Consider the following 14,161-nt stretch of genomic DNA (forward strand, 5'->3'; position numbering starts at 1 on the left):
AAACATTCTCTATTGGGGGCCTGCACCCTATTAAAATGAAAATATTTATATGATCTTAGTAGTGAGACACCATGGGATATTTATAATGATACATATTCACTCTACATCTACATTAATTCAAATTGTTATTTACGGTTTCCCAGTAAATTCATTTTCGAAGATTGGAAGAATGAATTAGTTTCAAGAAATTATCTTCATTTATTACATCTTTTAACACGTTAATTTCAAATTATTAATACGTTTTAATAGTTTTGGTCATAATTGACCATTGACTTACCATCCGGAGAAAGCAGTTTTCTAAGCATCACTCCTAGAGTACAAAGTATGATATATCCATCATTGAATCTTGGAAGCACAGACCCCATTCTTACTTGGTAGCCGACAACATTGCCCAACTGCAACAATTAGAAACATATATTTCAAACCAACTATAACATGGGTAAGAAGTAATAGATGATAATAAAATACATAATCAATGTGAAATCCATTGATCTTCAAATAAAATAGATTTCAATTCTATTAATCAATTAAATATTTCTGCATCAAATGTAAAACCTAAGAGACAAGATATCATAAGAAGATATCCCATGGTATAGGGCGTATGTGTTTCCAATTTAAGGATGTGCAAAGGCTATAAATAAACTTTCTACTCGTGATATTTTTCCAAGTTTTTTTATTTGTATATCATCAAGCTACCAAAATAAAAAAAAATTCTCAGGAAAACATTTTTTTTCTGATCATACTTTTTGAGTTATGAGCGCCTGAAGTTTAAATTTTTGGGACAGAACATTTCAAATTCGGTAAGATATAAATCCATGCCAAGAAAACTCAACTTAAAGTTATTTTTAGTAAATTGAATAACTATCTTAAAAATTGATATTTTCAGAAAATTGTTGTTTTACTAGATCAACAATATCATGAAGAATCTATCCTCTAAATCTCATGAATTTATATCTTACCGAATTTGAAATGTTCTGTCCCAAAAATTTAAACTTCAGGCGCTCATATCTCAAAAAGTAATAATCAGAAAAAAATGCTTTCCTGAGAAAACTTTTTCATTTTGGTAGCTTGATGATATACAAATCAAAAAACTTGGAAAAATATCACGAGTAGAAAGTTTATTTTTAGCCTTTGCACAGCCTTAACTGCTAACTCAACTCGATAGTCCTATAGTGAGATCCACTTATAATAAAGTTATAATGGCAGTACTTGCAATGGTGTTGCTATCCTTGTCTATCATTCAACAAAACGGATAGCGCTATCTCTTTCTCGCTTTGCTCTGTTGCCAGATCCTCTTAGAATTAATTAACAAAATATTTCATCTTAATTATGTAAATTCATTGGGTTATACAATTATTGAAAAATATAATTTATTGCTTAATAAAATATAATTGATTATTTTAAACTGGAATGAACAGTTAATATTACATTAATAAACCTGTACCAGCTACCGTCTATAGAAGGCATTGACAAGACAGAGGTTCGGCAACGTTGTTCTCCTATCTTTCTCTATTGCCATTATAACGTGGACCTCAATTTTTTCAAATCAAATTTTTTTTATTCACAATACAAACAATTGAGGGTCCTGCCAAACCCGAATCTTTTTCGGCGGGTCCCCAGATACAGAAAAAACGAGTTACAAAAGATAAATAAACTTAGAACAAAATAAATATTACACTTCAAAGATGTTAAGTATAAGATGAAAGAAAACAAATACAAATTGCAAAAATAAAATAAGAAATACACTATAGAAGTTATTTTCGTGAAGCTATGTGACGCAGGTAGTCTCTCATACTGTGCCGTTCTTAAGGTGCGTACAGATATAGATATACGCGCTGCGAACATGAGCAATTCACTTTTAATCAGCTGACTATATCTGTATTTTTACAGAAACGGTATAAGATATAGATATAAAAAGCTTGGCATCAGCTGATTAAAAGTGAATTGCTCATGTTCGCGGCGCGTATATCTGTGCGCACCTTAACACTTTCACCCGGCCAAAACAGTAATAATAGGCAGTCCAGTCAACAGTAATCGACTTCAGTTAACAAAAATCGGCTCAACAATATAAAATTTGATACTGATACCATGGCGACCTTTCATACCTTAAATAACGACCTTATACCATGGGATATCTTCTTATTCCGTATGCTATCTTATGATAATACTTATATTGAGTTATTGACCTCCTCGTATCTTTCGTCAGCGATTCGTTCTGCAATTGAGATGGCAGAGATCTTGCGCGGCTGAGTCACAACAATGTTGCATTTCGTTGCTTCCATTCTCTCAGTGTAATCTTCGAATATCAGTTGCGGCACTTGTGTGCTCTTGCCGCAACCCGGCTCTCCTTTGATGACAACTACAGGGTTCTTTCTCACGAGATCCACTATCTGTGCGCCGTACTCGGTGATCGGTAACTTTAGTTTTTCTGAATTCGACTGTTTTCGATTTTCCAACGATAATAGCAAATCTCTGTTTCTTCTTTCTAGGACCGATTCTGATTCAGAAAAATTACGCTTCTGTGATCCAGTATCTGAAAACGATCGAAAATTGAACGAATTATTCATTGGTCAAGAAAAAATTGTAACTCAAATTTACATGTGAATCTGAAAAGGTAAAAATGATAAAAAATTGAATTAAATGTTCATTGGCTAGACAAAATTGTAGCTAAAATTTACATGTGAATCTGAAAACATGGAAATGATTAAAAATTGGATTAAATGTTCATTGGCCAGAAATAATTGTAGCTAAAATTTACAAGTGAATCTGAAAATGTGGAAATGATTGAAAATTGTCCATTGGCCAAGGAAGAATTGTAGCCAAAATTTACATGTGAATCTGAAAATGTGGAAATGATTGAAAATTGAATTAATTGTCCATCGGCCAAGAAAGAATTGTAGCTAGAATTTACATGTGAATCTGAAAATGTGGAAATGATTAAAAATTAAATGTTAATTGACCTAGAAAGAATTGTTGCTCAAATTTTAAGTGATTTAATTAATCGACCATCGGCCAAGAAATAATTGTAGCTAGAATTTACATGTGAATCTGAAAACGTGGAAATGATTGAAAATTGAATTAATCGACCATTGGCCAAGAAAAAATTGTAGCTAAAATTTACATGTGAATCTGAAAATGTAGAAATGATTGAAAATTGAATTAATTGTCCATCGGCCAAGAAAGAATTGTAGCCAAAATTTACATGTGAATCTGAAAATGTGGAAATGATTGAAAATTGAATTAATTGTCCATCGGCCAAGAAAGAATTGTAGCCAAAATTTACATGTGAATCTGAAAATGTGGAAATGATTAAAAATTAAATGTTCATTGACCTAGGAAGAATTGTAGCTCAAATTTACAAGTGAAGTATTGTAGCCTACTAATAATAAACTTATATAATACGTAAACTGTGTCTTCTATTATAAAGAGAAACGTTATTTCATTCATTTTTTTTTATTTAATGACAAAAATACATAGTGGAAGAAAAACAGACATAGTTTTTACTATTTCAAACACAATTTTGAAATATTAAATCAAGTTAGCTCAAATTTTCAAGTTATGTCCAAATTTCTTGTTTATGCCAAAAAAAAGTCCACTCCAAGAATAATCCGAAATAAGTCAATGATAAATTTCGAATTTTGAAGGTTTGATCAAAACTCCAGTGAACACAAAACAATTCTAAAGTTTCTTTATAATATTGAAATTAATTTGAAAATTAATATTTTAGTTATTGTAATATTTTGCTTAATTTGAAATTCATACAGCCAATAAACTAGTGCAACAGACGACTAGCTTTTTTAAAGAGCAAATTTGTTCATGACATTGATTGCAAGCATAAACAAAAGAACAAACAAATCATTCACATAACCAAAACCATTATTAAATGTGAAGCATTGAGTTGGAACTTGAATTGTGATCCATCATAAAACCATGAATAGTGTTGTGCAGTCAACATTTATTAACTTGTGGAGAACAGAAAACAGAAATCGTACATGCCTTTTTTATATTCAACAGATAAAAATAATTTATGCAAAACCTAAACCTTCAGAACCAAATACATAATTAGTAAAGGAAAATATAAGAGAGTGCTTTGATCTTGCAAAACAATTCTTAAACGCCTAGTTGTAAGACCTTCGTTGGAATCAGTCGAAGTTCAAATAATGGAAACTCTTCAAAGGAAGTTGAAAGGTAAAATAAAATGCAAAGTTGGTTGGATATAGAATGAAATTCCTTGATAACCAAGACTAGAAGAAAGGATCAACTCACCAAAATTGAAAGGCATCTCTGTGCTATCCCACTGTGAGATTGCTTCTTGAATTGGTCCCGAAAATACCTGAAAAATATTCCAGTTATTGAATACCCTTCTTCAAATAAAATTAGTAACGAGTACCGTTCTATGTATTACAGACCGCTGTATTAGTTAGTAATCAGCAAGTTAGATTTTTCATTCATTGATTCGAATCCATCTCTCTGTAAACGATGTTTGTAAAGTATAATGTTGAATACTTCTGTAATTATTATTTTTAGACTGTTTCAAGTTTTATTGCCTCTTGAGGTAACGCAATTGATTATTAATACCGAAGTCATGCTTGGAATCTATTACTTTAGCTCAATTATTGAATGTTGGATCGATCAATGATTTTTTCTGAAATTTAACTGCTAAGTTATTATTCAGATACAGTCATATTTACATTGTTGCGACACATCATTAGTTGACGATATTTAATTTTGTCTTGATAATTGAAGAAAATATGCATTTCATGCAATAACTAGAAGCATGATCGAAAAACCGTTCCTTGAATTATGTTTTAGTACAGTGAATTATATGCCAACTATGATTTCAGAATTGATCATCAATTGCTTTAATGAAGATTCTTAGTTAGCTTAAATTATCCAAGCCTAAAAATAAGTAGCTCAACACAGAAATATGTAACAAAAGACTTCAAACAAGCATCATAAACATTGGGGGTACATTATTAATAAATTCCCATTCTGACACCCCACATATGAGTAGAATAAAGGCTGTGCAAAGGCTAAAAATGAACTTTCTACTGGTGATATTTTTCAAAGTTTTTTGATTTGTATATCATCAAGCTATCAAAATGAAAAAGTTTTCTCAGGAAACCCTTTTTTCGATCATTACTTTTTGAGATATGAGCGCCAAAAGTTTAATTTTTGGGGGCAGAACAAATTCCATTTCACATTGAAAGTTATTTAATTTACCAAAAATAACTCAAATAAAAGTTATTTTTATTAAATTAAATAACTTTCTCAAAAAAATGATATTTTCAGAGAATTTTTGTTTTATTAAATCAGCAATACCATGGAGAATTCATCTTCAAAATTTCTTGGATTTATCTCTTATCCAATTTGAAATGTTCTGCCCCAAAAATGTTAACTTTAGACGCTCATATCTAAAAAATTAATGATCGAAAAAAAAATGTTTTCCTGAAAAAACTTTTTCATTTTAATAGCTTGATGATATAGAAATCGAAAAACTTTGAAAAATATCACCAGTAGAAAGTTTATTTTTAGCCTTTGCACAGCCATTATTCTACTCATATGTGGGGTGTCAGAATGGGAATTTATTAATAATGTACCCCCAATGTTTATGATGCTAAGTAGTAAGTAGTAATTGAAGACACTACATAGTATTTTTCAAGAACAATATCAGATTCGTTTAATTCGTTATTGGAAATGTTCAAAATAATACCAATAGCCTACAATGTGTTGGGATACAAAAAGTTTAAAATATAAAAATCGTAGAAATAACATGATAACTACTTATAGGAAGCGGCCAAAGAAGACTCTAAATCCAAGATACATATAGATATAGAAACCCATGGAATCGCAGATCGCTCTCAGTGTGGTCGGGCCCTTAAAATGAGATAATTATAACTATTTTTTCTAAGATGAACCTCTCTACAACACAAATTTGAATATTTTCAAGGAAATATAAAATTAACCAGTTAACACATCATTATTTAATTCAAATATCAGTGAGTTTTGAAAATACCAACCTGATCATATTCTTGCATCAGCCATTCAGTTTCATCGACAAAGTCTTCGTTCAGTCTTATAGTGGCTAATGGCTTCTTGTTCTCCTCTCTTAGAAACTCTTTCCGGTTAACGGTAAATAGATTTCCTTTCAAATCAATCTTTCCCAGATCCTGTGAGAAAAAAAGAACGTTCAACAAAAATTACTGCATTGTATTCTAATATTGGATATCCTCAACTAAATTTACAAAAGTTGATGATGCAATACAAAGGGCATTCATTAGTCGACGTAGCTTAATACAAATATATGATAGATAATACAAGGTATAATACAACAATTTGATGACAGGTTGATATGGGCAATACATGTTGATAATATTGTAAAGAAATCAAGTAAAAGTCACTTTCTCTTAAGGAATCTTGCGAAGTATATATATACCCACAAAACACTGTTAAAGTGCTACTATTTACTGTTACTTCACATATGGTATAGAGCTTTGTGGTGGGACCACAAAGGAAAATATGCAGAGGGTCTATTATATTACAGAGGGTTATATTACAAAAGAGGGCTATACGGGGTATATAGCGGGCCTTGGCCTTGGATTCAATCACCCCTGTAGGGATGCGTTCAGACCAATGTCGCTGCTGACAGTGCCTTCTATTTACATTTTTAGAATAATTATACACACTGTAAAAATAGGATGGACCTGAGACTTATCTTCTATACGCACTCCTACTACACACTAGAGGCAGAGACAACTTTGTTTTTCAGCCACATAGGAGGACGCTTTTTAAGGGTAAGCCTAGTTATTCAGGCTGCAAATTTTATAATAAAATCCCTATAGCCTACATTTAAAGCGTGCATCTACCTGCATTCCTCTTAATAGATTTAAAGCCGACCTTCAAAAATAACTGACTAACAAAGCCTACTACACGGTGCAGGAGTATTTGGAGGATACTCGAGGGAATTAGTTGATTTTAGTAGGCTGTATTTATATTTGTATTAATTTGACAACGTTCAACTGTGTGCTTGTGTAATAGTAAGTGCACTGTGTTGAATGAATTGAATATCTTATCTTATCTTATCATATGCGCAGCTAGAACTTTCTCGTCAATAACTGACTCCAGAATAGCTTATACAAATCTATACAAAGCTAAAACTTGTTCATTAATGAATGACTCCAAAATATAGGAAAAACTAGTTCGTTGTAGTGTACTAGTAAAAAAAATAGCTGAATGATTATAATCACAATTGTGAAGGAAGAGTTTTGTTTGGATTTGTATTTGGAAATTGATCAATCTGATAAATTCAAAATTGTAGTAGTTACATTTTTTGGACCCAAAATTGTGTACGAATTATCATTTAAGTTACGTAAGTAGCATAACCTTTAGACTGTGTATTCCAAATTAAGGTTTGAAGCAGTTTTGGGCAAATGCCTGTTGTTTTTACCTGAATTGTATTTTCATATGAATAAATAAATACATAAATAAATAAATGCATAAATCACTTTGACACCTACATGCAGTCATTTGTAATAAAATATTTGTTTACTTAAAGCCTGTAGCACTTACAATTTTCATAGTCTTGAGATAGAATGAGTTCATAAAACACGAAAACGCTACAGCCTGTAATTTGACATTTTTTCACATAGAATACATTAACTGCATGTCGGTCTCAAAGTGGAATCGTGTGTTAATACATTACAGGCCGCAATGGATCAAGAAACCGTATTACATACAATTTTTACCGTAATCTTCAACTGAGTTGCCTTGAGAACGTTCAAATATAATAAATAAATGAAACATCCGTAAAACAAAAAATTTACTTTACACCGTAATATTCAATTTCAATTTATTCCAGAAAACTTATTTAACATAAGTATTTTAAGTCTAGTATGAGCTGGATGATAATGATGATGGTGCTAGAGATGAAGAGTGAGTAAGGGCCTACATTGCAACAATTATATCACTAATGAAATTTAACATAAGTATTATAATAAGTCTAGTATGATAAATGAGTTACATTCAAAACGATCAAATATAATAAATAAATAAACATTAAAACACATGTATCAAACATGAAACAACTGACACAGAAAGAACAACAGTTGACACAACAGTTGAAACAACAGTTGAACAAACAGTTGAACAACTGTTGAAACAACAGTTGACACAGAAAGAATAACCATTCTCTATTAAATCGTTGAATGTAAAAATGTTAATTGCATAGAAAGGAGAAAAACTATTTTAATGTAATGTTTTCAGAAGCAATACTTCTCAAATAAGTAGTTAATTTTCAGACAAGACCAGTTACCCAAGATTAAGAAGCAGTTGAAAAATTGAAAAGATATCGGTGTGAGAGATTTTCAAAATGTCACTGCAAACAAAAAAATAGCTTCAAATACTGTTGTTGGTGAAATGTAGTGATATTTATCCATAATGAAACACTGGAATAATGTCTGGAATTATCATTGATATTTCAGACAGAAAATATGTTGACAAAAATATCACTAATTTATTGTAAAATTATTGAAAATACGGCAATATTTTCTAGACAATATTGCAGTATTTCATGAGAAGAATTATTTATTGAAAAGAAACATCGACTGAGAGTTACCTTGAGCCATTTGAGGACTTGCAGAGCACCTCTTCTGGCGGCTTCCTTCTTGGAGGCTGAAACGCCAACGAACTCGGCCGGTTCCGGCCAATCAACTTTGTACTTATACTCCCAAGCACGTGATTTATTCAGTTTGCTTGAAGTTTTACACATCTTTTTACCAAGGTTTTTTTCAAAAACGTCGAAAAAGTTTTTTAGACGACTCGTTGGCTGAGGGTAAACTCTTAAAAGATCTGAAAAAGTATAAATAGTCATTTTTAGAAAGTATAAATGAAAATAGTCTTTGTTTAAATAGTTCACAATTTTAAAAGTAGTTTAATTTTTTTCACTGAGTGATGTCACAAGTAACTTTTAGAATAGAGAGCCGTATCAATTATTTATTACAGAGCCGTATCAATACTCTTTTTTTATAAATTGTTTGGTGCTTCTTCGTTCACGAATAAATGTGGCAGATGGTTGAAAAACTGTGGTCCAACAAACCGCACTCAGCTATTGATCATCTTACTTACTTACTCCTCAGCTCTACAGGTTTTTACAACTCCTGGCCTCCCTCACATAGCCTCTCCATCTGTCTTGATCCTCCTCCAGTTACGAACTCCAAGCGTCCTTAGATCGCGCTCCACATCATCCGTCCACCTATTTCTTGGTCGACCTTCTGTTATATATTGGTCATCTTACCAGCTATTAAGAAACCTACCAAGTTAACTGGGTTCATTCTCTCTCAGCCTCAATCTTAGTCACAACTTATTCTATAAAATATAGCAATCACCTCAGATACATGCTACATACATGTACCTGAGAGAAAGGACTGTTATTACCTGTTTGAAAAATGGGAAGGGATGCCTGGTGGGATGGAAGATCTGCCTTTCCAATCCTAAAAAGCTTCCTTTTGCAAATTTGAATAGTATTGAAATTAGTACCTACTCGCCCTACATGTAACTTTATATTCAATTTATGGACGAGAGTTAATGAAAGAAAAATATAAAGGACTGTTATCACCTGTTTGATAAATGAGAAGGGATGCCTGTTTGAATTGAAAAGTGGGATGGAAGATCTGCCTTTCTAATCCTAAAAAGCTTCCTTTTGCAAATTTGAATAGTATTGAAATTAGAACTCGCCCTACATGTAACTTTATATTCAATTTATGGACGTGACTTAATGAAAGAAAAATATAACTAACGCTAAAAATTGAGAGACAGGCAATGCCTGCCATTCAGACTACCGTCAGTTATATCTTTCTTCTCTGAACTCACAAGGATTTTCGACCCAATGAAGACATTTTTTCAAAAAATACAAAAAACAGCACATATACGGCAGTTAAACATTATGTTCAAACCGAATATGATAAAAGAACTCACCTACAACATATTCGTCTCAATGAAGATTTTTTTGCCAAAATACAAAAAACTGCACACATAGGGCAGCTAAGCATTTTTTTATTATAAAAAACCCTGCACATAATATAGGGCAGCTAAACTTTGTTTTAGTACAAACCAAATATGATAAGATTGAGTGCCGGTTGCACAAAAGCTGGTTAAATTTTAACCGTGATTAATTCCAAGAGAACCAGAGAAGCCGTCTTTTCAAAAACACCTTCTCTGACTGGTTCTCGTAAAGTTAATCACGGTTAAAATTGAACCGGCTTTTGAGCAACCAGGTCCTAGTGTAACATTTACAGAGACTGGCTTCCGTTTCACAAGAGAATCTTATTATACAGCATCGAATCAACTAATGATTTGTACCAAATATTATTACCTTTGTACGATTGATCAAATGTTGAGTCATCGTGATGGACAGTTCTGTCCTCTTCCTCTTTGGTAACAGATGATTCCTCCGAATCACGGCGCTGCAAGCCAGTAGAAGCAACAGTTTTCTGCTGTTCCGGGACTTTGGTTTCAGTTGCATTCTGAGAATACTGTCTGCGAAGTTCTCTGAGAACGTTCACTCCAACCGCACTGTAATGACCTAAAATATTTTTTGTATAGTCAATTTACATTCTGAATTTTTGATTGATTACAAATCATACACAATATAATACAAAATATTACAAATTTATTTATTTAGCGTATGGCGCTACGACACAAATCTTTATGTTATCTAACATAAAGTCACACATATAAACAATGACGTCATCTTAGTCACAAGTTTAAAAAAAAGGTGGAACACAAATAAAAATAAATTTTCAAAAGTTATAAACACTCATCTAGTCGATTTAAATATGCCACTGCATCTGGCGTAGCTATCAGGAAGTCATCCAGCCTGCCCTCATAAGCTATTCTATCAAATCAATTTATTTTCCATTTATACAATATATACAGAGTATGAAATTACCATAGTCACTGAAAAAATTACCATATAACTAAAAAAAACACAATCATACAAATTTGTGCACTATTCTTGTGCACTCTTCTACAATGTGTCTTATGGTTTGCACAGCACCACACTCACAAAAAGGCGTTCGAGCCTTTCCCCACTTGTGTAACGCATAGGCACATCTTCTATGCTGAGTTCGGATCCTGTTGAGAGCCGACCACAGTTTGCGTGGCAAATCAAAACCTGGTGGCTTTTGAATGATACATGGGGCAAGATCTATTTGCCTTGCATGCCACTCTTGTTGCCAGGCATCTGTTAAACTGAACCCACCATCGTTCGGTTACATTACCGAAGGTGATGTAAATGCAATGATCAGGTTAAACTGATCAACAATAAATGATTTAATTTGATCCAGAGCATGTTATGCCGTTCTGGTGGGAGGCTTCCGAGACGCCAGGCGGATTTGATTGGCATATTCTATAACCCCATGCATTGGCAAGATTTTGCAGGATCTTGTTGAACTCTCTTGTTAGAGCATTCATGCGTCGCAGGTTGGGGGGTGGAATGTGACTCAGCACCGGGGAGCCATTCATGAATTATAAATGTAAATAAATTAAAATTATAGATATAATAGCCTTTATATTACGAACCATACACATAATTTTAATTTTATATTCTGAGGTACTACCGCATATAAATCTATGAAAAGTTCAATTTCTATTACTCGGGCCGTTACCAGTCAAAGCTCAAACTGAATTTAATCAGCAAGTGGCTTAAAAGGCCAGCAGTCTTCCCTATCTTTTGCAATTTTCACTCACGTACCTTTTACTCAGAAACCATTCTAGCTACAGACACGAATTTTGGCAAACTGTTTCATAGTTACATTATAGAATAGAGACTTTAACCAGTTCACCTTATATCACTTTATAAAAAAAGTGATATGATAGTACCATTAATAATGTTAAATCTGGGTGTGGTGATTTTAATGGACTGTATGAAAGACAAATAAATGCTTACTACTAAAATGTTGGTTATTTTTTAATAAACCCAGATCTAATACTATTGTGTAAAGAAAATAATACTAGAGTTAATAATGAATGGGGGAAACACCAAATAAGGAATACTATTTTGGAACAAAATATTTGTATCAATAATTTAATTGATGAATGTTGCATACAACTTGTGCTGAATAAATGCCTAAGCCGCATTCCGCGGTATCAAAACATGAATAGCTAAGAAAACAACTTATGTTGAAAAAATGGATTTTCTACATTTAGTGGTTATCAGATAAAATGAATAGTTAAAAAACAACTTCTATTTCATAAATGAATATAACACATTTGGTGGCTATAAAATAAAATGAATAGTTCAATAACATAGGCTACAGAAATTGAACAGGAAATATTATGGAATAAATATTTAGTTGGCTATCTAAAGGTGCGTACAGATTTAAGCGCCGCGAACATGAGCAATTCACTTTTAATCAGCTGATGCCAAGCTTTTTATATCTGTATCTTACAGTTTCTGTAAAAATACAGATATAATCAGCTGATTAAAAGTGAATTGCTCATGTTCGCGGCGCGTATATCTGTAGGCACCAATGTACCTAGAATACATTTCTATTCTAGGTACCTTGGTACGCACCTTTAGAGATGTTTCAAACAATAAACAATGTGCGGCTAAAAATTTGTTATAACACACAGATATCAGCTGTGAACTGTGATAAGCAGTAGGCCTACAGAAAATTTTACAAGACAGTAGTAAAAATGAATAATAGAGCTTTAACTCATAACACTCATTCGGAAATGATTTTTTTCAAGAAAATCCTTATGAAAAGTAAATAATTTTACTCAAAATTGACCATAAAATGTGAATCAATCAGTCTATTTCAATAATCTCTGGTTAAAATGTTCATCTAAATCATAGTGATGGCTCTGTGAAATTTCATCACTGTAACATGGATGGTTTTTGAGAAAAAGGTGCATAAAGTTTTAAAAATACGGTTTTGAGATAATCGCTTGCGAAAATTTTCATTTCTAAAACTTACATTCAAGGCCAGCGCTGAAAAATTTGACACGTATGTTGTTTTTATTTTTTCATCAAAAACATTAATACAGTCGAGCCTCTCTATAACGAACCTCCACTTAACGAAATCCTCTACACAACGAATTTTTACCTGGTCCCATGACATTTTAGAGTTTTTGCTGCTTATTTACCTCTATTTAACGAATTTCGGACCTCTCAACAACAAAGTTTTCTCTTGACTTCAACATACAAAGTGTAGTGTTTATAGGAAGCAGACGGTCATTTTCAAGAAATTCTTTAGTTTCAGCAGAAAGGTCAATAGACTAAAAATAATGGCAATTCAGGTGGGAAGAAGATAGGGTGGTAGATAGTCAATAGAGGGTGAAACACATGTCGGAAATTGAATTCCAAGAGCTTGTCATTATTGTAGACCAGGCAGGTGAACGACTGGACTTTCCCATTCTTGCTTTTGTCACACATTCACAATTCTTTGAACTATGATGATGATGATGATGACTGTGACAAACTTGAGGAGAAGAATCCGTCAGATCAAGAAGTTCTAGAGGCTTTCTAAATTATCAGGCAAGGATTAAAATTGAAAAATAGTGTAATAGACATGTCCGAATGTTTGAATAGATGTGAGTCGTTTATCGAACATGATGTTTTATTCAAATGCAAAATTCAACCGATATTACTCACTTTTTCAAATATAAAACAAAACAAAAAATGGGAAATTTGAGTTATTATAGTGAAGTTATTGACAAAATAACCGTATTTAGCTTTCCAGCTAATAGTAGTGTAAGAAGTTGAAAAATATTGCTACAGAGTATGTACTTTTATTAAGCTCTACTAATAGTACAAATCAAGCTTTCTGGAAATAAATTGGTGAGTTTGCTTATTACATTCTACAAATATTAAAAAACATGTTTTTCAACAGCATGAATTTTTAAATTTTTATATTAATATTGGCCTAATAGGTACCCTACCTACGTTCGCGAAGATGTTTTATGTACCATATTCATTTATTTACCGCCGTGATACGATATTATAAGATCTATACGATCGTGGCAGTTTTCTTGACAGAACCTCTCAATAACGAATACCTCTCACTGGACTGCTGACCTTAAATCATAGAGTGAAGATACCGTTTAATTATTGTATATTACTAATTGTCTGCTTAAACTCAGAATGAAACACATTATAACGAAC

The 14,161-nt window shown here is 32.4% G+C and overlaps 1 protein-coding gene across 3 annotated transcripts in view; it reads right to left on the reverse strand.

Moving 5' to 3' along the window:
• Window positions 1-14,161, reverse strand: part of LOC111059397 (ATP-dependent RNA helicase DHX30) — a 43,556-nt gene that overhangs the window by 20,635 nt on the left and 8,760 nt on the right. For all 3 annotated transcript variants that reach the window (XM_039421883.1, XM_039421884.1, XM_039421885.1), the window contains exons 4-9: window positions 10,370-10,579; window positions 8,615-8,847; window positions 6,021-6,170; window positions 4,267-4,333; window positions 2,187-2,533; window positions 278-395 (exon numbers count right to left, since the gene is read on the reverse strand). In XM_039421883.1, coding sequence (XP_039277817.1) covers window positions 278-395; window positions 2,187-2,533; window positions 4,267-4,333; window positions 6,021-6,170; window positions 8,615-8,847; window positions 10,370-10,579 — 1,125 coding nt within the window. The remainder of the gene's footprint in view (window positions 1-277; window positions 396-2,186; window positions 2,534-4,266; window positions 4,334-6,020; window positions 6,171-8,614; window positions 8,848-10,369; window positions 10,580-14,161) is intronic.

This window comes from Nilaparvata lugens, chromosome 2 (assembly GCF_014356525.2).
Source record: "Nilaparvata lugens isolate BPH chromosome 2, ASM1435652v1, whole genome shotgun sequence".
Classification (NCBI taxonomy): domain Eukaryota; kingdom Metazoa; phylum Arthropoda; class Insecta; order Hemiptera; family Delphacidae; genus Nilaparvata; species Nilaparvata lugens.